Source organism: Candoia aspera, chromosome 3 (genome assembly GCF_035149785.1).
Source record: "Candoia aspera isolate rCanAsp1 chromosome 3, rCanAsp1.hap2, whole genome shotgun sequence".
Classification (NCBI taxonomy): domain Eukaryota; kingdom Metazoa; phylum Chordata; class Lepidosauria; order Squamata; family Boidae; genus Candoia; species Candoia aspera.
In genome coordinates, this window is record NC_086155.1 from 120694855 (window position 1) to 120721114 (window position 26260).

General features: G+C 39.2%; 1 protein-coding gene across 1 annotated transcript in view; it reads left to right on the forward strand.

The window, feature by feature from the left end:
• The first annotated feature begins 3941 nt into the window (after nucleotides 1-3941).
• TERT (telomerase reverse transcriptase) overlaps nucleotides 3942-26260 on the forward strand; it is a 29694-nt gene continuing 7375 nt past the window's right edge. The window contains exons 1-11 of the mRNA XM_063298733.1: nucleotides 3942-4188; nucleotides 6359-8222; nucleotides 8698-8896; nucleotides 9925-10114; nucleotides 14799-14981; nucleotides 16330-16491; nucleotides 17512-17607; nucleotides 18586-18671; nucleotides 22173-22286; nucleotides 24095-24166; nucleotides 24921-25109. Coding sequence (XP_063154803.1) covers nucleotides 3952-4188; nucleotides 6359-8222; nucleotides 8698-8896; nucleotides 9925-10114; nucleotides 14799-14981; nucleotides 16330-16491; nucleotides 17512-17607; nucleotides 18586-18671; nucleotides 22173-22286; nucleotides 24095-24166; nucleotides 24921-25109 — 3392 coding nt within the window. The 5' untranslated portion in view covers nucleotides 3942-3951. The remainder of the gene's footprint in view (nucleotides 4189-6358; nucleotides 8223-8697; nucleotides 8897-9924; nucleotides 10115-14798; nucleotides 14982-16329; nucleotides 16492-17511; nucleotides 17608-18585; nucleotides 18672-22172; nucleotides 22287-24094; nucleotides 24167-24920; nucleotides 25110-26260) is intronic.

The window sequence follows — 26260 nt, forward strand, 5'->3', positions numbered from 1 at the left end:
CTCAAAAACAACAGCACCAACTAGATGTGATTGATTACAGTATTTTATTATGTTATCGAATTAGTCACCGCCAATCTCCTCCCATCAGAGGGGCTTTATGACCTGGGATAGAGCCTTGTCCATGATCTCTCAATAAAGTTGAAACTAGCCCGACTGGCAGAAGCTTGGCCAGTCTATTGCATCTAGTAAATGAATTAGTCTTGGGGTAGTCCTGTCAAAAGAGGAACAGCTAACCTCTCCCCACCCCCTTGAATGTTTATATGGTGCCAATCCTTAAAAGGAAGCTACTGGTGTATTATCAGCACCCTCATTTAACAAATACAAGAATGTGAAGCTGAAAGAATAGTATTGGGGTAGCCTGATGATCAAGAAGCAGAAATATAGGTCCCACCACCTACTAATTCTCTTTTTCTATATACTGTATACAACTTTATTAAAAAGTTTTAAAAAGAAAGATAAAAACTAACAACTAATATTTAGAATAAAGAAAAGAGAAGAAAAGGACAAAGCCAAAAGTACAGAAGAAAAAGAACAAAAATATAAAGAAGTAGCTTCCAGGTTTTTTTACCACAGTTTTAGGTATAGATGTAAATTAACCTCATACTCTATGGTTACAGCATGACTTTCATTTTTTCCATAATTATTTTTTTCTAATCAAAACCATATATCATAATTTCATTTTTTTCTGTTTCACGCAAAAAGTCTATAAGGGGTTTCCAGTCAACATTAAACTTAGCTAATGTCTTTTCTCTGATCAAAGCTGACAATTTGACCATCTCGGAAAGTTCCATCATCTTCCCCATCCATTCCCCCATTATGGGTAATGTCAAATCTTTCCACTTTTGTGCTTATAATCTTGCTGCAGTTATGTATAAAAACAAAGTTCCATGACCTTTTCCCAACTGTTTATCAATCAGACCCAAAAGAAAAGCCTCTGGTTTCAATTGTATATTAATCCTTAAAATCTTCTGAATATATGTAATTGAGTCCAAAATTTTCTAGCTTTTTTGCACGTCCACCAAGCATGGTAAAATGTCCTCTCTTGTTTACATTTCCAACATAAATTTGAAGTACCTTTATACGTTCTAGACAATTTCTTTGATGACATATACCAGCAATACATCGTTTGATAAAAATTCTCTTTAAGATTATAACATAATGTAAATTTCAATCCTTTCAACCACATATTCTCCCACTGTTCCATTTGTATATTGTAACCAAAATTTTGAGCCCCTTTTATCATACATTCTTTCACTTGTTCTTCAAATTTCAATAGAAGTTTATACATTTAACATGTTCATCATTTGTGCACAGTTCTATTTCAAATTCAGTCTTACAATGCTCAAAACCAAAAGTTCTTTTATCTACTTTAAATCTTTCTAGGAATTGCACATAAAACCATTGACAAGTGTATCCTTCTGTCATCAGATCTTCTCTTGATTTTATTTTGCATTTTCCTTGACAAAATTCTAATATATCACAATAACTTAACCATTTGTGTTCACTTATCATTTGTCTTCTATGAAACGTTTCTTGTGCTGAGAGCCACAAAGATATTTTTGGGCACAACCTAGGTTTATATCTGTTCCATATTCTCTGTATGGCACGTCTAACATAAAAGTTTTTTTAAAATCTATAATAACTTCAGCTTTATCGTGCCATAAATATCTATGTCACCCAAATCTCAGGTCATGTCCTAGCTCCAAAAGCCTTCTGTTTCTCAGCAACATCCACCTTTCATCCAAACTAAACAGCAAGCTGCAAAATACAGTATAATTTCAAATCAGGTAACCCCAACCCTCTTTCTTTTACATCTTGTAACACCTTTTATTTAACTTGTAGTTTCTTCCCCGCCACACAAATTTAGATATATCTTTCTGCCATCAGTTGTCAAAACAGATGTTGTCTGAAACAAAAATAGCATTCTGGGCAAAACATTAATCTTAATCATAGAAATTCTCCCCAACAATGACAGTTATGTTTTCTCCCATGTTAACATATCTTCTTTAACTTCATTCCATGTCTTAACATAATTATTTTGAAATAACATACAATTCATATTTGTCATATTAATACCCAAGTATTTTACCTTCTCAGTCTTAAAACCTGTTTTATTCATAAATTGTTTGATCTTGTATCTTCGGGGTTTTTTTGGTCTTTTGTTAATCTTCATACCTGCTAATGCACCAAATTATTTTAGTTTTCCCATTAACATTTCAATTCCCTTTAAAGGATCTTCCAAAACCAGCACTAAATCATCTGCAAAAGCTCTTAACTTCTAAGTCTCTTTAAATTTTTACACCCCCAATCCTCTCATCCTGTCTTATGTCACTATTCAATGTTGCAAGGACCAAAACAAACAGAAGAGGAGACAGTGGGCAGCTCTGTCTTCTTCCTTTTTGTATCTCACATGGTTTTTGTTAAATCTCCATAAACAATAATTTGTGCTTTCTGTGAAGTATTAATCCATTTTACCCATTTTATAAAATTCTCTCCAAAATTCATACCATCCAAAACTTGAAATAAGAAAGTCCAGTTCAAATTGTCAAAAGCTTTCCCTGCATCTAAAAAAATCAATGCAGCTTGTTTCTCATTAGGCTGTTCCAAATATTCTAGAATATCCAGCACATTTCTGACACTGTCTTTAAACTTTCAGGTTAAAAACCCACAATATCTTCATGAATAAATTCTTGCAAAATTATTTTCAATCTATCAACTAAGATGTGAATAACTTTATAATCAGTTATTCAAGAATAATGATTCTAGCTCTCAAGAAGGAAGAAGAGGGCTTCTACACAGCAGATGAGTTTTCTTTGGTAAAAAGGCACGGAAAGCTACTTCAGCCTGCCAAGTCACTGCTTAAAGAGCAGTGGGAGAAAAACCAAGGAAGGACGGGCAAAGTATCCCTTGGTGTTGGAAGTTCTGTGAAGAGTCATACTTCCTTGAAGTCAATGAAAGCTGCCATCCAGCTAGGTCACAAGTGCAAAAGAGCTGAGTGAGATCTGATGTTTTGAATGTACAGTACCTGTGTTTTATAGCCAGTTAAATCTGGTTGAAACTTACCTATCTAGGAACTAGCCAAAGGATTGTTCTAAATAACCAGAAAATACAATGCAATCTCCGATTCACTCAATATTTCCCCCAAGTCCCGGAGAAGTACAATTAAGTGCCTGGACTCCTCACACTGGATTCCCAGATAAAAACCCGCTGGACTTTGGGTCCCTCGTTTCGGTAAATACGAAGCGTGGTACTATTTATTTTGCTTTGTCTTGAATCACTGTGTATCCTCCACTAGCTTTCCCTTCTCTGCGACAGCCAATGAATATCGGGATTTTAGACAGCAATTTTGCCACGTACCTGCTAGTAGGTCATGTTCGGCACGTGCTCAGCCAATCAGCTAATCTCGTCCTTCCGGCCGCTTTGAACATACTTGGAACCTCGCCGAGAATGACCTATTACCAGCCTCAGCCGTCCCACCTTATCTACTCCTGCTTTGCGCGTCCATGAGATAAATTCTGTATGTGGTACATCTACACCCCGATCTTCTGTGTGTCCACTCGCCTTTAAATCCTACTGAGCATATACACAGGACACCTCCCGCAGTTTGGTGCCTGCGGACCAGTTCCTATAATCCTGTCTGCCGTAGGTTTTCGGTCATCTTACATTGCACGCTGCCGCAACTCTCAAATAGTGGCGTTCAGAATCAACACCACACACTCAGCCCAACCCCACGTCATGGCTGCACACAAACAAAGCAGCACTGGGCGAACAGCAGCAGCAGCAAGGGAAGCTTTCCCTTGGCTGGCTTTGAGGGCGTGGCTTCTGACACCTTTAAGAGCCAACAAGGGGCGCGAGTCGGGTTTTACTGGGCGGGGCTATAAGACTGTGCCGCGGGGAAAACCGAGCACTCGGTCTCCGAGCCTCTGCGTGCAGCTTTCTCTTGCCTCCTTCATGGAGCGATCCCGGCGCTGGAGAGCTGTGCGAGAGCTGCTGCGCAGCTTTTACGCTGAAGTCTTGCCGCTGGAAGCCTTTGTGCGGCGCCTCCAGATGCGAACTCTTGGAGAGGAGCAACCAGAGCCTCTCGTGCAGGATGGGGATCCCCGCAACTACTGTAACCTGGTAGCCCAGTGCCTCGTGGGGCGGCTGGCTGCGTGCAAGGCTGTCCCTGCTCATTTCGTCTTTCAGCAGGTAGGTGAGCGGGTTTGCCTTTTACTCTGGGTCCCAAGGGCCGGCCAACTTACGTTAGTTCTTGATGCAGAAAATCCGGAAGCGTTTCCCTCGAAAAATTCATAATGCGCGTGTTACGGTTACTCGTTTGCTCTTCCAGCCCCTCCCCGCTGCTTGAGGTGAGCTTCCTCGATCTGCCTATTGTAGGTTGCACTCTTAAAACAATGCAGCTCTGTGGCGTCGTGAACTTACCGAAGGCTAAATGGTGGGCTTTGGGACCCATGGGGGCGTTTGCGATGGTGGTGTAGTGTGTGTGGCTAGCTAATTAAACAGCCATTTCAGTCTAGTAGCTGTATCTGTGTACAGTCCTATCATTTTTTTTCTGTGTTTGAAATAATTATTGAAGTTCTTTTAAATGCTCCGTAAGCAACACATATTTTCTATTTCTGCAGGGCAGGCTTCCCCAATATTTTCGATTGCCTTTTTTTTTTTTTTTTTGCTCTGCCTTTTCAACCTCAACTGGGCTCTTGTCTCTGGGTCATCCCTATTTCTTTCTTAGTTTCCTTTGGTCACCTCCAGCCCTCCCCTGGTTCTCCAATGCCTTTCCTCTCATCAATCAGCAGCAGAGGCATTTCCCTTTTTCTTCTTGGGAGAGTTGGTGATTGGGAGTCATTGTAAATGCTAGTCTTTCTTTGCTCACCACCTTTACTTGTTAAGAATGTCTCTGGATGCATCTGAGGTCCTAAGCCTTTCAGGAGGAAGCAAGACAGTATACAGCGTGAGGATACCCCTGCACTTTTTCATTCTTGTAAAATGAGCCTCCTGTAATTTACCTATTTTTCTATGGGTACAAATCTGTGCAAGTATTGTAATCCCACATGTCGGTTAGTACAAATGAGCCACTTTTCTGAGATTTTATTAAGCTTTAGATACAGTTATAGTGATTAGGCATGATTTTAAGGAGCTCTTGCCCTTTTTTTGTTTGCTACCAGAAGAACCACAGATTTCAATGTATGTCAGTAGGATTCAAGACTGTGGAGTCCTTGGTGCCCTCTGAGCTTTGGTCGTTTGTTGCAGACATTTCATTACCCGACTAGGTAACATCATCAGTGCAAGTGAGTGTGGGGTTTGCTCCCCAGTTTATATGCAGTAGCTTGCCCTGCCAGCTTTGGTGGGGGTGTGGTTTCCTCCTTGGTGGTTCCTTGATTAGGGTATTGTTTTCTGCTTGATGGTTTGTCTGGTGTTGATCCCTGTTTATCTGGGTGTAGGCTGCTGGAAAGGATGTGTTCTGATCTTTTTGTTTCCTTCTTATCTTTTTGTCTCTTTTGAATGGTGTGTAAATGGAGTTTACCTCTATGTGTCTATTGATAGCTGGTTTGTCTGAATGCCAAGCTTCCAGCAATTCCCTGGTGTTTTGGGATTTAGCTTGGTCTAGGATGTTCACAGTTTCCCAGTGGAAAATTATGGTTGAGTCTGTCCATGTGTTGTGAGATTAAGGAGTTTTTATGTCTTCTGGCTGCTAGTTGGTGTTCATGGATGTGCTCTGCTAGTCTTCTGCCTGTCTGTCCCACATAGTGGCTGCCACAGTCTTTACACTGTATGTCGTAGATAATTCCTGTTTTTTTCTTCTTGGGCTACTGGATCTTTTGGTTTCCTTAAGATGTTTTGGAGGGCTTTAGTTGGTTTGTGTGCTACAGTGATGCCATGCGGTTGTAACAGTCCGTTGGTGGTTTCTGAGATATTTCTGATGTATGGCAGTGTTATCCTTTTCATAGCTTCTGTTGGTTGGGTTGTAGTGGGTTGGGTGGTGAGGCACTTTTTGATAAAGTTGAGAGGGTATCCATTTTGCTGGAAGGTGCTGTACAGATTATCTATTTCCCTTTTCTGGTGTTCAGTTCAAGATTGCCATACCAGCCCCCAGCTCTAAAGGAAGTCTTGTTTATCTGAGATCTTGCTTCCTGGTTTAAGTGAAAGATGTTGTATAAGCAGGCATTAGGAAGTATCAAGTAACATTTTCACTGAGGTGTTTGGTGGAAGTATCTATTTTTTCAACATATGAACATAGCTATCTATTGGTATGTTGAATAAAGTAGGATTTTTTCCCTTACATTTCTATTCAGTTCTATATAATACCATTTGTGCTTTATCCAAAATTCTGCTAAAAATATGGTACTTTTTTGCTGTTTTGCAGGTTTCCAGTCAAAATGATGTTTTTGCAAGAGTTATTCGGAGAATTTGCGAAAAGAAGAAAAAGAATGTGTTGGCATTTGGTTATACCCTGTTGAATGAAAGTAATTACCAGTTGCCCTGTATGCCAAATATTTGTAGCTACCAGCCTAATAATACAACAGAAACCATTCGACAGAGTGTGCTCTGGGAGATAATTCTAAACAGAGTTGGGGATGATGTCATGATGTACATATTAGAGCACTGTGCTCTCTTTATACTTGTGCCTCCCAGCTGCTGTTATCAAATCTGTGGACAGCCCATCTATGAACTTGCTTTAAGAAATGCAACACCTCCTCCAAAGTTTCTTAGACAGAGGATTCCTGGGTCTTCACCTTGTGTCTTAACAACTTATCTCCATAAAAGGTTTCAGACCTGTAGGCAGTACCCAAGAAAAACGAAGTGGAAGAAATGGAATTCTGAAAGGCAGAGATGGAATGAAACACGACAATACAGCGATCAGCTATCTTTAGTAGCTCAAAGAGCTTCTGGGCGAAACCCTACAAAGAATAAGCAAATTATGGGAACTGGTGACTACATAAAAAAGCAACAAATAACCTCTCTTTGCCCATCATTAAGAACACAATTTTTAAAAAGGAAGGGGACAGGCCAGTGTAATATTAGTGCCAAGAAAATAAAAATCATGATAAAGGAGGAGGATCTAAAAAAAGACACAAACCCAGTTTCTATAAAAAGCCGCAATCAGTTGATTTTAGATTGTGGTAGCAACGATGCTTCTAGTGGATGTATACAATTGCGTTCAGAAAGATTAACTCTTGTGAAGTCTGTTCCTCAGAATAGTGGAGCACAAATGTCTGGGGTACCTAGTGCATCTATTGACAATCAAGGGGTTTTGATGCATGAAAAGCAAGAAAGTAAAATACCTTGTGAATCCAGTCTACAATCGACATGCAATGCAAGGCTGCCAAAGCTGGTAACTAGAATCTCTGATGTTAGTTCTGTGCAGCTGGGGCCTGCAAAAAATCCCTTACCAGAAAAAGACCTTGAAGCCTGCACATCTAAATCTGTCAGGAAGTCTTACAATAGCATTCCAGTCACACATATTGAGAGACATTCTCTCTTGTATTCCTGCCAGCATTTGAAAGAGTGTTTACCTAAATCATTTGTATTAAATCACTTGAAGGGCCATCCAGCAGGAGGACGGCACTTAGTAGAAAAAATATTCTTCAGCAGTAAGATTCTGAAGCAGCCTGGCAGTTCTAGCACTCAAAGCAGTCCTAAGAAAAAGAAGAGGTTTCCGAAACGCTACTGGCAGATGAGAAATGTGTTCCAAGAACTGTTACAGAACCATGCAAGATGTCCTTATCAAGTAATATTAAAAAAGAATTGTCCCATTTCAGTTCCTGAATCAGACAAAATAGGCATAGGAGAGCAGACTTTCAAACAAAAGGGCCACCAAGCAGGGCGAATTTCATCAAGGACACAGCAGGTTAATGCAGTAGAAGGTTGCATCGCAAGCAGATCAGATGGCATGAATCCATTTTCAGAAACAGGCACGTCAAGCAGAAGCTCTGAAAGAACTGAATTATTTAAAAAAGAAGCTAAAGAACAGTTCCAAGATTCCCCCAGTTCTCACTTCATGGCACTGCTGAGGCAGTATAGCAGTCACTGGCAAGTATATACTTTTGTGAGGGAATGCTTAGAGAGAGTGGTGCCTCCTGCGCTTTGGGGTTCAAACCACAACAAGTGTCGCTTCTACAAAAATGTGAAGAAGTTTATCTCCCTGGGGAAGTTTGCCATGTTTTCTTTGGAGGAGTTGACGTGGAAAATGCGGGTCAGTGATTGTGCTTGGCTTCGTCTTACCAAAGGTATTAACAGTGATATTTTCAAAAATAAAAGCATTTCCTAAAGGTATCTTAAGATGGCATTTTGACATTCTTAATTATACATGAAAATTGGCTTTGTAAATAAGAGCACAGGGAATTATTACTTGGAGGCATTTTATTAGCCTGCCTGCTTGTTTGGGAAGGCAGATTCTTCAGATCCTGACCTCTTAGGCAGAAGAAGTTGACATTCCTTCTATAAGATTTAGTGCATGCATTGGCGAGAACTGTACTTGCAATCGCTTCTTTGTTTTATAATGCAGCATTGTTAAACTGTAAACGCATTTGCATTAGAAATTTCACAGCCATTACTTATGGTTTGCATAGTTTTATCTCTGTAATAATTCATACCTTGTAAGATAACAAACCTTTATCTTGGTTGTGGGAATGACTTGAATAGATGCCTCTTGCAAGAACTGAAATCTTATCGATTGTCACTAAACCTGAATTCTGCTTCTAGAAAGTGGCCATTTCGTTCCTGCCTCTGAACATCGCTTTCGGGAAGAGCTGATGTCTAAATTCCTATACTGGCTGACGGACTGCTATGTTTCAGAGCTCCTCCGATGTTTCTTCTATATCACAGAGACAACATTTCAAAAAAATTTACTTTTTTTCTTCCGAAAGGCTGTTTGGAGCAAATTGCAGAGCATTGGAATCAGGTATTAGAAAACCAGTAGCTCAGAAGTGCAAAGAAAGATACAGGTTCCCTTTATAGTAGGGGAGGGGGATTTGGCCCTGCAGACCTAAACTAGGCCGGCTAGTCCATCTATTTGTAAATCCTTAAGGGTGGCTATGCTGCAGTTGCTCCATGCTTTCCTCGGGGTGGGAAGATGCTGGGCTGCTAAAGGTGCCTGTGCTGGGCGAGGCAGAAAATAGGAGGCCCTGCTTTGCACTGCACAGACTGACTTTCTGTAGAGATCCAGCAGTCCTCATATGTCCCTGCATGGGCAGAAGAGCTCTGTCCAAGGCTAGGTCTTCATTTCACCTTGAATGGAGCACAGTTGTTGGTTTGGGGTGTTTTTCAGAGCCTGAGCCACCCTCCCTTAACTCTTTACATCTGATGTCATCTAAAGCACCCAAGCAGGTGGAAGACTAAATCTGAGCACATGTTGGTAATGTGAAGATGTGGGGGCAGGATTGATTTCCAGAGCTGTATGACTAGTTTCATGCATTTTTGTGGAGTTGGATTCATGTTTCTTGTGGGATGTAAATGTGAAGTTGCCTTCAGGTCAGAACTTGACTACAGATGATTATAGACATGTCGACTTAGTTTTCTTGGCAGCCCTCTGCCGTTTCCTCCTTCTGGGTTGATTTGTTTTGCCTTTCCAGTCAAGCCTGTTGCCCGGATGGTCCCTGAATGTCTCTCATCCAAGTACTAACCAGGCCTGGCACTGCCTGCATTCTAAGCCCAGATGAGGTTGACCAGATGGTGCCACTTGCTGAAACTTTTTATTGGACGACAGCGTAGTAGTTAGAAGTTAGAGCGTTATGCCATCATGTTGTACCTGAAAATAAAGTGGCAATTTAGATGTCATTTAAGGAGAGATTTCTATTATTTTCTTATGTGTCCTATTTTTACTGTAAGCCGCTTAGAGTCTCTTTGAAGTTGGGTGGCCTCTAAATCTCATAAGTAAATGACAATCTACCGTGTATTGCATTTTAAAGTACTACCAACTTCCATTTTTAGGAGCCATCTGGCCAAAGTGCAGCTTTGTCCTTTATTAAAGGAAGAGATTGAAGTTTTGCAACAGAGAAAGTGTGTCCCCCTGGCATCAAAACTCCGATTCATTCCCAAACCAAATGGGTTGAGGCCTGTGGTCAAGCTGAATAGTGTGGTAGGAGCAGAAACATTCTACAGAAAAAGCAGAGGCAAAAAGGTCATTAATTTATTAAAATAATTCAATATTACATCAACCAAATTCATGCATTTGGGGGAAAGCCATCTGAGATGTATGTTTTGTACTTTGATCATTGTCCTTTCTCTACTCTAAACCTGTTCCAATTTGTTTACATCTTCAAAATGTAGTATCCAGAATTAAACACGGTGTTCCAGTTGGGATCTCATTAGTATGGAATAATCAAACTATTACTTCTCTTCATTTGGAAAGTATGCTTATATTAATATAGCTTACAATTGCAGTCATTTTTTTCATTTTATTTTGCAGCAGAATCCTCACATTGCTGATTTACATCCAACTTATGATCAAGCACAATCCAAGCAACCTTTTCATATATATTCTCTGTGCATTACTTTGCATTTAGCTTTTATTGTTTTGCTTAAAGGCTGAAGTTAATTTTTTTTTGTTGAATTACTTCCTTTTAATTTCAGCCTAGTATCTGTTCCAAGATAATTTTGAATGTTATTCTTTATCTCTCCCAATTTCATATAGTCTATATATATGATAAAAATTTGCTTCCCCTATTTATTCCCAAAATGATCAAAAATGCAAGACAGATCTGAGGCAAATCAAATCAGTATTCCTATCAAAATCTTCTCTGTGATGAGTCAGTGATGAGCATTCCTTGGGTACACTTTCCAATCCGTTGTGAAGCCGCTTGATCTTGACAACTATCCAGGGTGTTAACAGTGAGCTAGCTGAAATAATAGGACAACAAAAAGGTTAGGTTAGAGCAACTTTAAGACAGGTGGACTTCAACTCCCAGAATTCTGGGAGTTGAAGTCCACCTGTCTTAAAGTTGCCAAGGTTGAGAAACACTGGGTTAGAGCATTTCTGAAAATACTTTTGGCACCCAAATGCAATTCATCCACCCCTCCTTTAAGGTAACAAAATATTTCTTATGCAGTGCTTTTCAGTCTTGAATGGAAATTCTCATCCTCCCCAGTCATGCTACTTTTGAAACATTGCACTGGGGAGCCGACAGCTTGTTAACTTTTCGCCACTGATATGAGCATGCCCACTGTTTCCTTCCCATTGTTTTCTCTTCAAGCCCAACTTGCTCCTTGCACTGATCGTCAGCTTCACCTGGCAATCCCTGGCTTTTCTTGTCCTGTTTAGAGATCTGAGTACTCAGTTTTACTTGTATTGAGTGACCTTGTGTTCCCTTTATTTATTCTTTTCATGCAATCAAGTTCACACCTCTTTGGCTTCTTTCCTCATTCATTCATCCATCTTGCCCTCAGGTTCTTTATAACTTCATATATGATTTATTAAAATGTGTTTTTCTGAAATCCAAGAGGCATGTTTATTTCTGCTCACCCTTAGTTTTCCTAAGGTAAAGAATTTATTAATTTTATACTCGTTCTGTACTCGCCCAACCATATTTATTTATTTATTTTTCAAACTTCTGTTGCCGCCCATCTCCCCCCAAAGAGGGGGACTCTGGGTGGTTTACAATAAAATAAAATATAACTCCTTAATAGCTTACAATAATTAAAAACAAACCCATAAGACAGTTCCAAAGAAAAACATTGTTACACCCAGTCAATAAAATACGGAGCAGCAACCCCCAACAGGTTATGATCCAGAAATGACAGCAGCAGCCAGAACATCTCGTTCCAAGACCAGTTGCAGCTAGCACACTCCTGGCTGTGGCTTCCACCCGTTGTTCCAACAGGAAGTTCGAGATACCTTCCAGAACACAGATCTGCTCCTTCCAGGGAAGCACAATCCCATCTAAAACCAAAGATGGAACTTGCAGAAAGCCGGAGGGTTTCTGAGCGAACAGCCATTCCAACTTGCAGGGAGTCAGCCTGAGCCGCTTTCATTCTATCTGGTATTTGAGAGCCTCCAGGTGCCAGTTCAGAACATCCTGTGCTGCTTCTGTTTGGCCCAAGGCTGAGATGAACAACTCAGTGTCATCAGCATTTACCCCAGACTACCTGATGGCATCTCCCAGTGGTTTCAAGTAGGTATTAAATAGGATCGGAAGAGGACCAAGCTTGGGAGCACCCCATAGCAGCAGCCAGAGCTTCCCCCATCGCTATCAACTAGCACAGCCCACTTAAGAAGGAGCAGGACCACTATAAAACTGTGCCCTTTATCTCTAACCCTTATGGGGGGCACAGGAGAATACCATGGTAAATGATAACATAAGGCACTGAAAGAACAAAACAGAACCAGAAGGCTGAACTCCCCTAATCCAAGTTTTATCATAGTACAACCACAGAATTTGCCAAAGTAGTTTCCGCCCAATGTCCAGGCCTGGGCCCAGACTGGCAAGAATCCCTCAAGGCAGGTGGTACCACCCCTCCTTTAAAGAGTCACTCACAGCCTCCCTAATCCAGCTCCCAGCCCTCTTCCTGGCAGAACAATTAAGTTAGGAATGGCAGGGGTTCAGCTCACATGTGGCAGAACTCATGTTGCAAATGACGTCTGCTTCCTCAGTATCCGTAGGATCAAATGAATCCCAGATAACCTGGCAGAACATCATCCTAGCTATCTCAGTGGGTTCTGAATACGAGGCATCAAGTTCAGAGTGAGCATGAGTAATGTCATCTTAACTTTTTTTTTTTTTGGTAAAGTTGCAGAGATCTGCAGGGTAGTTGCTAATCCCCAGAGGAACCCTGAACAGAGCTTCTGGGCAGCATTCCAAAGATACAGAAAAGGCAGGTGATGCCTCGCCATGCTATTGCAATAGTGCAGGCTTGAATATGGGCTCATGCTCACAGTCTTCAATATTTGCTACTATGGGTATCTCTCTCCCCACTTCATCTACCAGAACTCTTCTGTAAACTTAGAAGAATCAGGGAGAGGCCACTCCAGCAATGGTGGTACTTGTATGAATTCAGCCAGTAATGGCCAGGGACAAGTCCATGGTGGCTATAAACTCCTGTGCCATTTCCAGTCCAGTCCACTTCCAGTGGTTCTGTAAACAACTCTGGCGTCAGCCTTTAAAATAGGCTAGGCCAGGAGCCAGACACTGAAAAGGTTCCTATTTTATTGTTGCAGAAATTCTACTTTATTTTAGAGCAGTGTTTCTCAATCTTGGGAACTTTAAGATGATGGACTTTAAGAAGTGTGGACTTCAACTCCCAGAATTCTCCAGCCAGCATAGCTCACTGGGGAATTCTGGGAGTTGAAGTCCACACATCTTAAAGTTGCCAAGGTTGAGAAACACTGCTGTAAACAGATGCAGCTGGTGCTTTCAACTTGTCCAGTGTTGCAAAGGCACAGTCATTCTGAAAAATGATTGTTCGAACACAGCCAAAGGGAACACACTGCAACAAGCCAAAGAGGTATGGATTTCTGTGAGAAATATGTGCAACGTAAGCTCTCTGTGATGGGTGATCAGAAGTCCTGCTTAAATCCATTTATCACTCTTTCTAAGCAGTAGTCTGGCTTAAGGAAACTAGGTGGGGCAGGGGACAAAGTTGTTAAATGATCGCGCTAGTTAGAAAGAATTAGTTTTGGGTAAGTACAGCTGATTTTTTCCTCTGCACATTAAGGGATGTTTACTTCATAATCCAAGAGCAGCAGTCCAGCCTAGAGATAGCAGAATTAAACATGGGACTGTATTTTGGGCTGTGAGAATTTCTTCATACGTTTCTAACTAACCTGAGGAGGGATTAAAACATTGGTGGTGGTTTCAGTAGTAAATTGTAGAAGGGTAAGATGTCTTTGAACAGGACTAGACAGTCCTTGAGAAACACTGATTTAGAGTATTGTAACAATCTGTTGCAATACTCTAAATCAAGTTTCTTGCTCTCCCATCTTACACTAAACAAAATCAAGATGGAGATATTTTGATGGGGTGTTTCCCTTTTGTTTGCTTCAATCTCTGGACAATGTAATTATTTCAGCAAGCCACTCCTTAACAGTGCTTTCGTACCTCCCCCTAGATCATTTCTAAATTTCTGTACAATCTTTCAGTAAAAGTATAGTTTCTTTCAAGTCAAGCTCAACTCCTGGTGATTTCATGGACAGATCTATCTTTCTTTTTCTTTCTTTCTGGAAAAATACAGAAGTAGTTTGCCACTGTCACCTTCTGGGAGACTTTTTTCCCCCCCGTTTTCTAGACTCATCTGCAGCTCTGATATTCCATGGAGGACTTTTATCCAGCTACTAACTAGGCCAGCCCAGTTCAGCTTACAACCTTGGACAAGCTTAGCCAGGTGCTGCTGAGACACCTTTCAGTAGAGAATATGCAAATATCATCATTGTATACCTCTTCATGCAGGAAATGATTAATAAACGTCCCTGAAAAATAAGGAATCTTCCTTTCTTTGTATCTTTGGGAAAACACTGAAAGTAGGTTCATAGTTGTGATTTCTTGTGACCCTGGTGGTCTATCTTTCAGCATAGACCTCAACTTCTTCACGTACTTGCCACAGTACTGTCTATGCACACGCACCCATCACACTTGCTCCTTAATTACATTTTTTGCAACTATTTTTTCCTCTCCCAATGTCCTTTTCAGTAACTCATTAAGGAAGCTCCTTCAAGCCTCTTTCCTTCTGTTCCAATATTGAATAGATTATACTCTCATCTAATATTTAGTTTATACTTCTCTTCTAATATTGAATGGTTTATATGTTCTTATGTTTTGCCATGAGAGAAACAATGTTGCTAAAATTATTGTTTTTCTTTAATTTTTTCTTAGGCTCAACGCTTCAATGTACAACTTAAAAATATATTTAGTGTTCTTAATTATGAACGAATGAAAAACCCTGCCTTGCTTGGCTCATCTGTGTTTGGAAAGGAAGGTATTTATGCAGTATGGAAGAAGTTTGTTTCAAAGGTTTTGGAATCAAATGCTGAAATGCCTCGATTCTACTTTGTGAAGGTATGTTAAAATCAGCTGTTCTTGTATTGTTCACTTTGTGAATGGTCCTCCTTTTTTCATAAAACTTAGCTTTTTTCTTTGGTTAAGGATGCAGTCTTATTTCTTGGAAGCATGTCATATTTTATTTTTGATCACTGGAGCAATGGAGTTGACCAGAAAAGTTCAGCTCCTGTTAAGGTAAAAAGGCAGGCCAGAAAGAACTTCTTTCCCAAACCCTTCAGGCTTTGGCACTGTCATCACAAATACTTCTGGAGCTGCTTACCTGAAGAGAATCAACAGATGACGTGGAGCAACTGCAGGATCAGGGTCCAGACAAACAAGGAAGCTTAGCTAGCAAAGAAGAACAAGGCTGCATCAAGCAGTGTAACAGTTGGACAAAGGATTGACAACATTCTATGGATAAAAGCAGCCATATTGAACTTCCTACGTTGGATAGTTGGAAAATAGTTTTCATCTTGCCAAATATGTTGATTCTCCAAGGGCTCCCTTCTATTCTGTCAACATGGGACCTAATAATAGTTTCCCATACATAAACATCTGCACCTTTCAGACCTATCAGATTGGTTCCAGTTAGGATCTGGACATGGAAAATGGTCTTTTTGATGACTTTAGCTTTACTCAGGAGTGTAGAATTAAGGGCATTCTCTGGAGAATATGTGGATTTCCACCAAGATAGCAGTGGAATCGAACGTATCTTCTCTTCATCCCTAAGGAGAATTCAATCTTCCTAGATTATTTTTGTTTTGCAGACTACATTCTTGTTTCTTAGCTGATAATTTACAACTAGCTTTAACTGTTCTTCACAGTTCCAGAAAAAAGAAAAGATCCTACAGCCTAAAATTTGCCCTGTACTTTTCCACACCATCTAGTAAATATATCTGTTTTGTACAAATTCCACAAAAATGTTTGAAAGTCTTACATTCTCCGTCTCCAAGACAAGGGCATTTATAGGCAGATAAACAGACAGATAGTTTTTGTTATAATCAGAGATCATTAAAAATAAGGGCATATAGTTCTTCTCTCTCCACTCAGCTCTTAATTTTCCTCAGCCCTTCTGAAAAAAGGGTCATTAATGAAGGGATTTGGGGGCAGGGGAGTTAATCTTCATCCGTCACTGAAAGTGTGCATAAATTCATGAAACCAAACTAAATGAAAAGTTGCCTTCTGTCACTTGTTTTTTAATGGAGAAATGTAAGCTTTTGTCCACTATGCATGCTGATGTTATTGAAAGCCATGACAACTGCACAATTTATCAACTTGTTACTGAATATCCTTCTATTGTCACCTCTTTTATTTTGCGTAACATTTGAAACTTGAATGTTAAGAGATTGCATCCATTTTTTTCCAGGCTGATGTCACAGGGGCTTATGACACTCTTCCTCATAATAAGCTGATAGAAGTGATTTTACAGGCCCTTGCACCAGACAGGAACACCACCTACAGCATACGGCGCTATGCGGTGATCATGAGGTCAAGAAGTGGATGTGTAAGAAGACTTTACAAAAGACATGTAAGAAAGACATGGGGGTTCCTCATTATTAAGAAAAAAACTAAAGGGTTCTTTGAATGTGCATAGATAATGACTAGGACCCTTAGAGCAACTCACACTCTGTATGTGCTATTTTGATACTCCCCCTGCAGTGTTCAACACTGCTCATTTCTAATTTTGACAAGTAGCATTAATTATGCTAAATAGATTCATGGATGTTAAACATGATTTTTGCAGTCATTATACTCTTTTAATGTCTTTTTTTCCTTTTTAATTTGATATTTGAAAATATAATTTCTATCATGGCATTCACACAGAATGGCTTTTGGTTTGTTTATTTATTTATTTATTCAATCTATATAGCCACCCATCTCACATTCATGACTCTAGGCTGGCTTACAATTAAAACATAAACGCTACCAAAAATATAAAACATCCATACAAACAATACAAACTTTAAAAACAATTAGCTAATTAAAGACATATGTACAATTCCTGGGAGAGCACAGCCATTCAAGAACAGTAGAGCCATTTTATGGCTCCACACCATAATGTTCTTTACATTAAAATATATCCGACAGTCTGAAAATAGTATTCTCAGTAACCTGGTATAACTTAACATTGTTAGCAAGGTCAAAAGTGTTCCAATCCAATGATGTTCATTATACTTTATACATTATACATTATACTTTCATCTTTTTTACGTGATCGTTTAAAGAGTGTTTTTTTCATGCTGTTTGAGAAAAACTAAATGGCCAGACTTGTTAACCAGTCCTCTTTTTTAATCCTTTTAAAGAAGAATGTTTTTAATCCTGAGCATTATTTTTATTTATTTATTTATCAAATTTTATCACCGCCCATCTACCCCCCAACGGAGGGACCCTGGGCGGTTTATCAGAGAAGGCTCCTGTATTTTTACCTCTATGTCTGAAAATTATTGGTAATTTCTACTTAGGAGATATCTACCCATTCCCATTCTACGTTGTGTGTTGGATTTTTTTTTTCTGAAGTTAAAATAACTTGATTTGAATGTTTTTACAGGTATCTACTAACAATGAGTTTATATCCGGAATGAAACAGTTTGTATCTCATCTTCAACAGAGCACCTCAGTGAGAAATGCTGTAATCGTTGAACAGGTAATTTAACAGCTAGAATTTATTTTTCTGAAAATGATAATTTACAAACATTTGCCTGTTTCTCAGAGAGCTGCTTTCCAATCTGACAACACTCTGGTCTTGAGAAGGCTTGGTTTGCAAGTCTGAAGGCTGCCTCTCACTGCACCTCAAAACGTTAAACAGTTGCACACATGGGTCAAAGTTCAACCCACCTCATGTTTTTTCTCCTGGCTTCTGTCTTGCTTAATGAGTTCTTCAGTCCATCTTAATGGGAATCAAGATGCCCAAGTTACCCCGAAAGTCAAAGGGAAATTTATTAGAAACCGTAACATCTGCATCTGTAAAAATTACACATTTTCAACTACACATTTAGATAGTATCAAAGGGGCCCATTCAAGTGTTGTATCAATTCTCTTTCAATTTACAGCGTACATGATTTGTTTGTTGGAATTTAGCCTTTGAGTTTTACAGTGTAGCCGACTGCATGTTTTTGCCACTTACTGCCACTAGATGGTAGTAACATACAAGTGTGTCATTTTGATGGAAATCCTCCTTAGTTGAGCATAATTTTAATTTTTGAACAAGCTCTTTCTTTCATATAGTGCCACCGCGTACCGGATTTTTTTAAGTTTACAAGAGGTTCTTAGAAGTTTGGCCATACATATTTACAAATGTATACATGTGAAAAACTATAGTTAGTCTAATACCATGATCCTGGTTTACATGGATCTGTACAGTTTTATGCCTAGTTTGGTTTGCTTATGTTATAACATCAGAAGATAATTTATGCCTTTTGTAATTACATTCCCCTCCCCCTCGCCCCCAAATGAAGTAGGTGATTACTTTCAAGGGACAGTAATTAATGTCTACCTGCGAAGTGGGAGGAGGGATTTTCTTCATTTAATTAGCTGACTTTGGCAACCCAGAAATGCACAGGGCTCATTTCAGAATATTTTACTTGAGCTGTTTTTATATTTGCTTTTCTTTTTGTTACTGCAGAGTGTTTCTCTTAAGGAAAGCAGTTCTAGCCTCTGTGAGTTTTTCTTGCAGTTGATCCACAATAATATCCTGAAGATTGAGGACAGGTACATTTTTATTCTAAGTTTATATGAATGTTTCATGTGGCAACTTGCTGCTGAATTTTTAATTGGGGCAGGAGTTTAAGGAGTTTAACCCTCAAACCCTCTAGCTCTTCTGTTCTTTTCCACAATTGCCCACCAGATGGCACCTGAGAACCACAGGCTGAGCATCTGAATACCCTCCCACCCATATTCTCCAGCAATTATTACTGAAAGGCCTACTGCCTTCATTACAAGAGGTAATATATAGTCATTTTAGATAGTAGCTATTGATTTGCCATGGATTTGTGCAAGCCGCCTTGAGATATTTATAAAAAAAAATAAAGGCAGGAGACATACAGCCTTAGTTTTGCTGTTCATTTTGTTTCTTTTTTCTCAAGTCCTTTCGTTTTCAATTCTTTTCAGCTGTAGTCATTGCTGTGTGATTTTCAAATAATCCTTTCTTCCAAAGACCACCCTTAACCCTCTTGAGGTGGAAACGTCTGGCAGGATTCAATGTGGTTCTGATCCTCAGAGCACTCTGTGCTTAGCCAGCCAGCCTCTCCTATTGAATTCATTCAGGTTTCTCCTGAGATGTCATCCATGTGTTCAGTCTATTATAATTAAACTTTTTAAAAAGAGTTGATTGAAGAGGGACCAGTTTATCTAAAACATGGGTTAGGGTCTGGTGGAGGGCAAACCTAGAACATTTAGGAGATGGGACAGGACTTATTAGAGGGCAGGGATCAACTTATGTAAACAGTGGGCAAAGGGGAGCATCTAAGCAGTCGGGATGGAGAATGGGGAGAAATCAGGTGATTCAAATGGTGTCAGACATTGGATTGGGAAATCAGCTTAGAAATTTGAGAGAAGAAATGCTTCCAAAAATACCACTGACTTACCTACTTTTTCTTTTTGATGCACTGGCATCAATCATATCTGTTTTTGTATCCATGCCCTACTCTCTCTGTTTATGCAGCTCCCATGTAGTGCCCAGAAAGCCATCTCAGAGAAGTTGTGGATTTATAGGTTATGGCATATACAGTTTATTATGAAATAGTATTGTCTTTGAGAAGGCAATTAAGTAGTGCATGATGTGCTTGCTTAGAAAACTTGCAGAGATTTATGCCAGCAAATCTTCTGAAAGTAGATAATCAAGGTCTATTCTTCTTCCATTTCCTTCTCTCTCTCTCTCTCTCTATCCCTCTCCCTCTCCTGAGACCTTTGCCTAGTATTAGATGGTGACCTGAGTATCGTTAAACCAAAAGAAATCTTAGAAAGACCTAGAGAACATTGTAGAATATTTTTGGCTGAGAAGTCATTTTTCTTAATAGCATCCCCTGTTCTCGTAACAAGATGACCTTCCAAGCAAAACTGCTGAGAATATTTTGGGATTAACTAGCTTAAGTGTGTAACTAATATTGACTATCTAGACTACATGCACTAGATAAATAGTTATTGCCAGGATATACAAAATGGAATGCTTTTCTGAAGGGTAAATTTATGTAAGCAATTGAAGCTGACCAAGAAGAAAGATCAAAGACTGTCTAAGGACCCTCATAGTCTTTCTCTAATGCTTCCTGATTGTTCTGGTGCTGACTGGTTACAGTTTTTCATAAGATTCTGAAAATGATTTTTATTATCTATACACAGTTCAGAAACCTAGAAATGACAGGTAGTATTGTGAATAAATGTAGCAAAAGTGGCTATATGCATACTTCATTTCAGTAGAAATGCCTTCTGCTGGATTGGACTTCCAGATTCCTAAGCCTTATGTTAGTCTTGGGTGGTACTCATTCTAAGCTCTACAGTGAACTTGGTATATTGTGCATAAAAAGTGGGTGTCTTACCATTGCCTTGTAGATCCCATTCAGATTGGAGGTGCCATGGAAAAATCCACATAAGAGTTTTGAATTCCAGTGAAAACTATCGCCTTTGAAAAAGCCAGAAGAGTTGCTTTTTGGTTGGCCAATTTTTTAAAATCCTCTCTGGCCACTTCCTACTGGCTTTGTAAGTCCTAGTGTTAACTGATAGTAGTCTTGTATGTTTTTTTTTTCTGCTTAAAATCTTTAGTCCACTCTAGTGTCCAGTTTCTAAAGTCATCACTTTTATTATGACTTGCAATAGCCAGGATAGCCAAAATAAGTCTGTTTTCCATGAGCAGTTGTTTATTTTTTTATAGTTAATTCCAAAATCTTATAGTAAAAGTCACTATTCCAAATTTATCTGGACCCTTAATCCATTTATAACTTTCTTAGATCAAAACCTTATTCAGCTGTTTGCTGTTTGTTCCAAATTCTTTAAGCTCTTAAGCTTGTAATTATTTTTTTGTTGTTGTTGTTCAGAGTTGAACTCACCCAATGAAGACTTTTCAGACTTGTTGTTCTGAAGGTCTTTGATAGCCTTAAGATGACTAATAGGCAATTTCCAAAAGTGATTAGAAAGCGGGGTTGCAAACTTAGTATCCTTTAAGAGGCTGCGCCACAGTTACGAGCTAGATGGCTGATCCCGCCACCTCCCAGCACTCACCCCCACAGAAAACCATTATCCTGTGGTCTCAAGAGAAGCAGCTGTCCGGAGCACATGTGGGCAATCTCCCATCCTCTCCTTATCCGGAGTGGTTCCAAGGAACCAGTCTACTCACCAGTTCCTTGGTCTTTGCCACAATCATCGGCTCTGCTTTCGCAGAGCTGTCTTCAGTTCACCGTACCTCCCCTGGAAGTCCTCCTTTAAATTTATTTCTTTTCTTCTCTTTTCATTAAATAGCTATTCTGCCTCCCCCACACCCTCCCCCCAGCCCGGGAAAATCATACTGTAGTAGAATTCTGATTGGTGGAGTAGAATGTACCCCTGCAGATGGGAAGTGACATTTTTACTGATGTCCCATGTACCCAAGGTTATTTTAATTACAAATATAAACCAAACCTCTAATCCATCAGCTAGTTAGGGCTTGCTCCAGGGTTTTAGATGCATTGTGTTCTGCTGCAGGGGAAGACTTAACAATATTTTATTTTTACAATCCACAATCTTAAAAGTATAGTTGGGTAAGTTGTCTATTCAGCTATGTCAGAGATGTTCCACTTCATGTTATTGCTTGTGTAGATCAAGGCAAAGAGAGGAAGAATCTAAGCAGGAGCCTGTGAGATGCCAACATGAATGTTTATTGCCAGCAGGGGAGCACAAATAGCTGCTTATTTGAGGGTGATGTTGAGTAGATGAATCAATATACTGGCTCAGAATTTGCAAATTGTTGTCTAACACAACTTGGGACAGTGTTGTCCTAATAGAAAAACCCATTTTCTCTCCCCTGGACCAGGGTTCCAGCCCAAGCCCCATTTATTCATTCTGTCTTCAGGTAGAGAGAAATCACTGTCAATGTCATACATTTCTCATACGATGCATAATCTGCCTATCAGAAAATACTTGCTTATTGCAGTGAAATGATCAGCCTTATTAGAAGATACTTTGTTTTACTACCAGATTTGAGTTCTTAATGAGGATACACTTTTGGTTCCTGGCATTTCTCAGGTACTATGTCCAGCGCTGTGGGATACCCCAGGGCTCCATTTTGTCAACCCTGCTTTGCAATTTCTGTTACGGAGACATGGAGAACAAGTTATTGTGCAATGTGCAAAAAGACGGGTAAGGTCTTCTGCTGTTTGGCATATTAGCTATTCCCAAAGGACCAAACTCCCTTGTGCTGGAATCTTTATAAATGTTCAGTCTCATTAGTTAGATAATAACATAAAGACCAGCATAAACTCTTCCAGCTAAAGATGAAAAGAGATGGAGGGATTACCGAGCATTGTCTTCTCCCAGAGGGTGTCTGCCAAACATGTTGGAGATCAGCCTCCCCTCCCTGCCTCAAATCTGTCTATCAGATTATGGGAAGTCCAACAGATCTGAGGCAAACTGGACAACTTGAAACATAGCAAGTATCTACGTAGGTGTTTGGTTGAAGCTCCAATGTCATATGTGTCACTGTGACATCAAACAAATTATGCAAATTATATGATTTGTGTCAGTCGCATCATGACAGTAATTTGCCTCATTTCATTTGTGTGATATGACAGGCATGATGTTATACTCCTATACCTCCACCGCCCCAATATCCATGTTTATCTGCATTAGAATGTAAACTATTTTCAAAACTGCGTTTCAAGCAGGACTCTTGGAAATTGTAGCTCTTTGAATGCCTCCAGAAATCTGACAAAAATTTCCCTTTGCTAGTAGTTCATAAAAATAGTGACATTTCTGGCAAAATATTCCTTCCAGAAGCCATTTTAGGACATGAAAGAAGAGGTTGCCCCTTTTTGCCATAACCAGAAGCCACCAACCCCAAACCAGATTCTTTGGCAGAGTTGCTTTTTTCAAAGCGCAGCATGAAGTGAAATGACAGGGCAGCACTTAGTCAAGTCTTTCTGGACAAAGGAACAGGCATATTTTACACTTGTGCCTTTCTTAAATCCTCCTGTATTTAAATCAAAACAAGTAAATATATTTTGTTACGCTAGGCCACTAAAACTGATCAAGGGCGTCTATTGTCCCTATACATTCACCCCGGTGTAAAGCTGTGCAAGAGCTGAAAATGAATGTTCTCCTCTTCTCCCACTTTCTCCAAGATCTAAATTATCTAAACCTTCAGGGGCCTGATTTTCCCTTCTGTGAATGGGCTGCCAGGATAAGCATTCTTAATGCAACCTTTCTTAAATGTGTGTAGAGAGTGAGTCTATGTGATTTGCTTGCAGAGTGTCAGGATTTCTGGGAAAATTATGGTGTTGCCAAGAAGCTTGGGAAGTCTTTTGTTATCAGTAATATTAAGCTGAGTTGGGCCTAGCTAGTGCTTCGATGAGAGGCTACCAGAAATTCTGAAGCCATAGGCTGAATTGAAAAGTCTGAAAACCATCTGGAAGAAAGGCAGTGGCACAGCATTTTCGCTGCCAGGAAAACCATGTGGACACATAGAATTTAAGCCACATTTGATCCAAGGAAGTATTTATTTTTATCTTCAGATTGACACTGAGGTCTGGCAGAAGGTCTGGAGAAGGTCTGGAAAACCCAAGCATATCCTATCATCCTTAACTTAAGCTCAAGAAGAGAAGCCTGAGCCATTTTTTTTCAATGCATTCCTCTGCCCAATGGTCAGTCACAAGTCCAATCATCATCTCATCATATTGAAATTAAGTTCAGCAAGTGGATTCATCCATCATCATGATGGATGATCAGAAATTACAATCTGTTTATTTAGTGCCAATTTTATTTATGGGTAAAAGGTTAATTTACAGAACTAATAGATTTTTTTTATAATGCAGATTTGGATAATAGAATAGATATGATACGTGTATGTTTACCTCAAGTGATTGAAAAATGAACAAATATGAGCAATGTGTTCATGCTTTAAAATTTAAACATTCTCAAGGCCAAGATTTTAACTTTTTTTTATTTTACAGAGTACTGATGCGTTTAACAGATGACTTTTTGCTTGTTACACCTCATTTAGCACAAGCAAAAACGTTTCTGAGGTATGACAATGAAAGATACTACTTCTAATGACTGATTTAATCATCTTTCCTTGAACTTTAGGTCTCTGTGCACAAAAGAAGGAAAAAAAATTCCTGCTCTCGTACTCTTCTGCTGCTCTTCCACATTCTTCTACAGGGATGTGGTATTCCATAAAAGTGCAGCTAATACGCCTTTTTTAAAGAACTTTGACTTTAGAGTATATGCAAGAGGAGATGAACTGAAACTTTCAATAAAGTCCCGTAGAGGTGGCAATGATTTGCTTAAAGAAGCATTGACCATGAACCCACTGGTACATTTCTTCTAAATAAAGTGATCAGTCCTTGCTCCTTCCATGATTGGCAAAACCAAAATGGACTTTGTAAAGTAAGGGGGAAAGCAAGTAGAAGTAGTTAAATTTACTTAATAGGAAGAGTCAATCTTTTTTTTTTAATGTAAGTTTTTACATTTTTAGGGTCTCCGCCATCCTGCTTAAAATTAGCAATTCCAGTGTTTTCCTTTGACATCAAAACCTAATAGTCTGACCTGCAGCTGCTTTCCCCAGCTTATCTTATCTCCTCTAGCAGTATCAAGACTGCAGAATACTGCAAGTTGCATTTCCAATACACCTGGAAGATGCCATTTTTGGAAAAACTGTACAGCTAACAACTTACTGTGGAGGAATTTATGATACGTATCTGTGCAGTTATTGTAGTAGAATATATCATGCGTATCTTTGCAGCTAGCACTTCTAAACATGTATTTTCATTCATGTAGGACTTTAACGAAAGGCATTCCAGAGTATGGCTTTGTTATCAATCCATCTAAGACTGTGGTGAATTTTCCTGTTGATGAACATGTTCCAGGTTGTTTAGAATTCAAACAATTACCAGCTCACTGTGTTATCCCATGGTGTGGATTGTTAATTAATACACAGACTCTTGAAATTTACTGTGATTACTCCAGGTATGTACTATTCAGGAATAGTCATTGCATTAATATTAGGACTGAATGCTTTAATCACTGGGGGGATAAACCAGAGATTTAATAGATGAATCATTAAACGGGGCTAAATTTAGTTGGCAAGGTCAAGTTAAATAATGGTCTATAAGTAAAGGGCATATTTGCTTATTCTTGAAGGCTGATTGTGGCAAATTAGCTGGAATATGAAATATAAAAAACATAGTGAAAATAGTCAACTGTGTGCAGGTGGCTTTTGTTAAATTTAAAGTCATTTAGAACCATATTATCCCCCCAGAGTATCAGTTTCATAATACACAGATTAATCTACATAAATTAAAAAACATGATGAATCAACTAAAATATCTGGATAACCTAATTAATACACATTACTAGAGACAAAAAAAATAAGCTTACAAGCCTCTGCTACAACTTGAAATTGATCCATTCTGACTTCTATAAAATGTAGGTCCTTGCTGTGTTTGCAGATCAATCAATATTTTATTGTGGTTACAGACCAGAATTACAAATTAAATACAAATTTGTACAAATACAAATGCATTAAAATGAAATAAAACAAAAACATATTAATGGTGGGATCATCAGTGGGCAATCAAAGTCTGCCTAATTTTACAAACAGTATAACAAAATTTAGCTACATTCGAAGAAAATCTTACTGATCAGATAGCAATAACTGTACATAAAAAAGATCAGAATTTCCCAGGTATTTCATCAAATAGGGAGTCATAAAATGGGTCCGTGAGTCCTTATAGAAGGTACAGTAAAGCAGGACATGAACTGTAGTTACAATAGCCCCTTGTCCATAGGGGCACAATCTCAACTCATGGAAGTTTTTTGTATCTGCCCTCCAAAACTGCAACGTGCTAGAGTTAACGCCCTTCAGAATTTGGAGACAGTTATGTAATGTAAATATCTGGCCGGTTTATAAAAATGGGTTTAACTGCTCAGGAAAACATTCTTAGGTATTGCAGACTAGTCTGTCTGCAGATTAAATCAGGCTGGCACAAAAGAGAAAAATGCCCGTTACACACTCAGTAGGGTGCATTTTTGGATTAATAGACTAATTTGCGGAGAGCTAATAATGGGACATTTCAGATTTATACAATGGAACAATTGGAAATAATAGAGTTGACAAT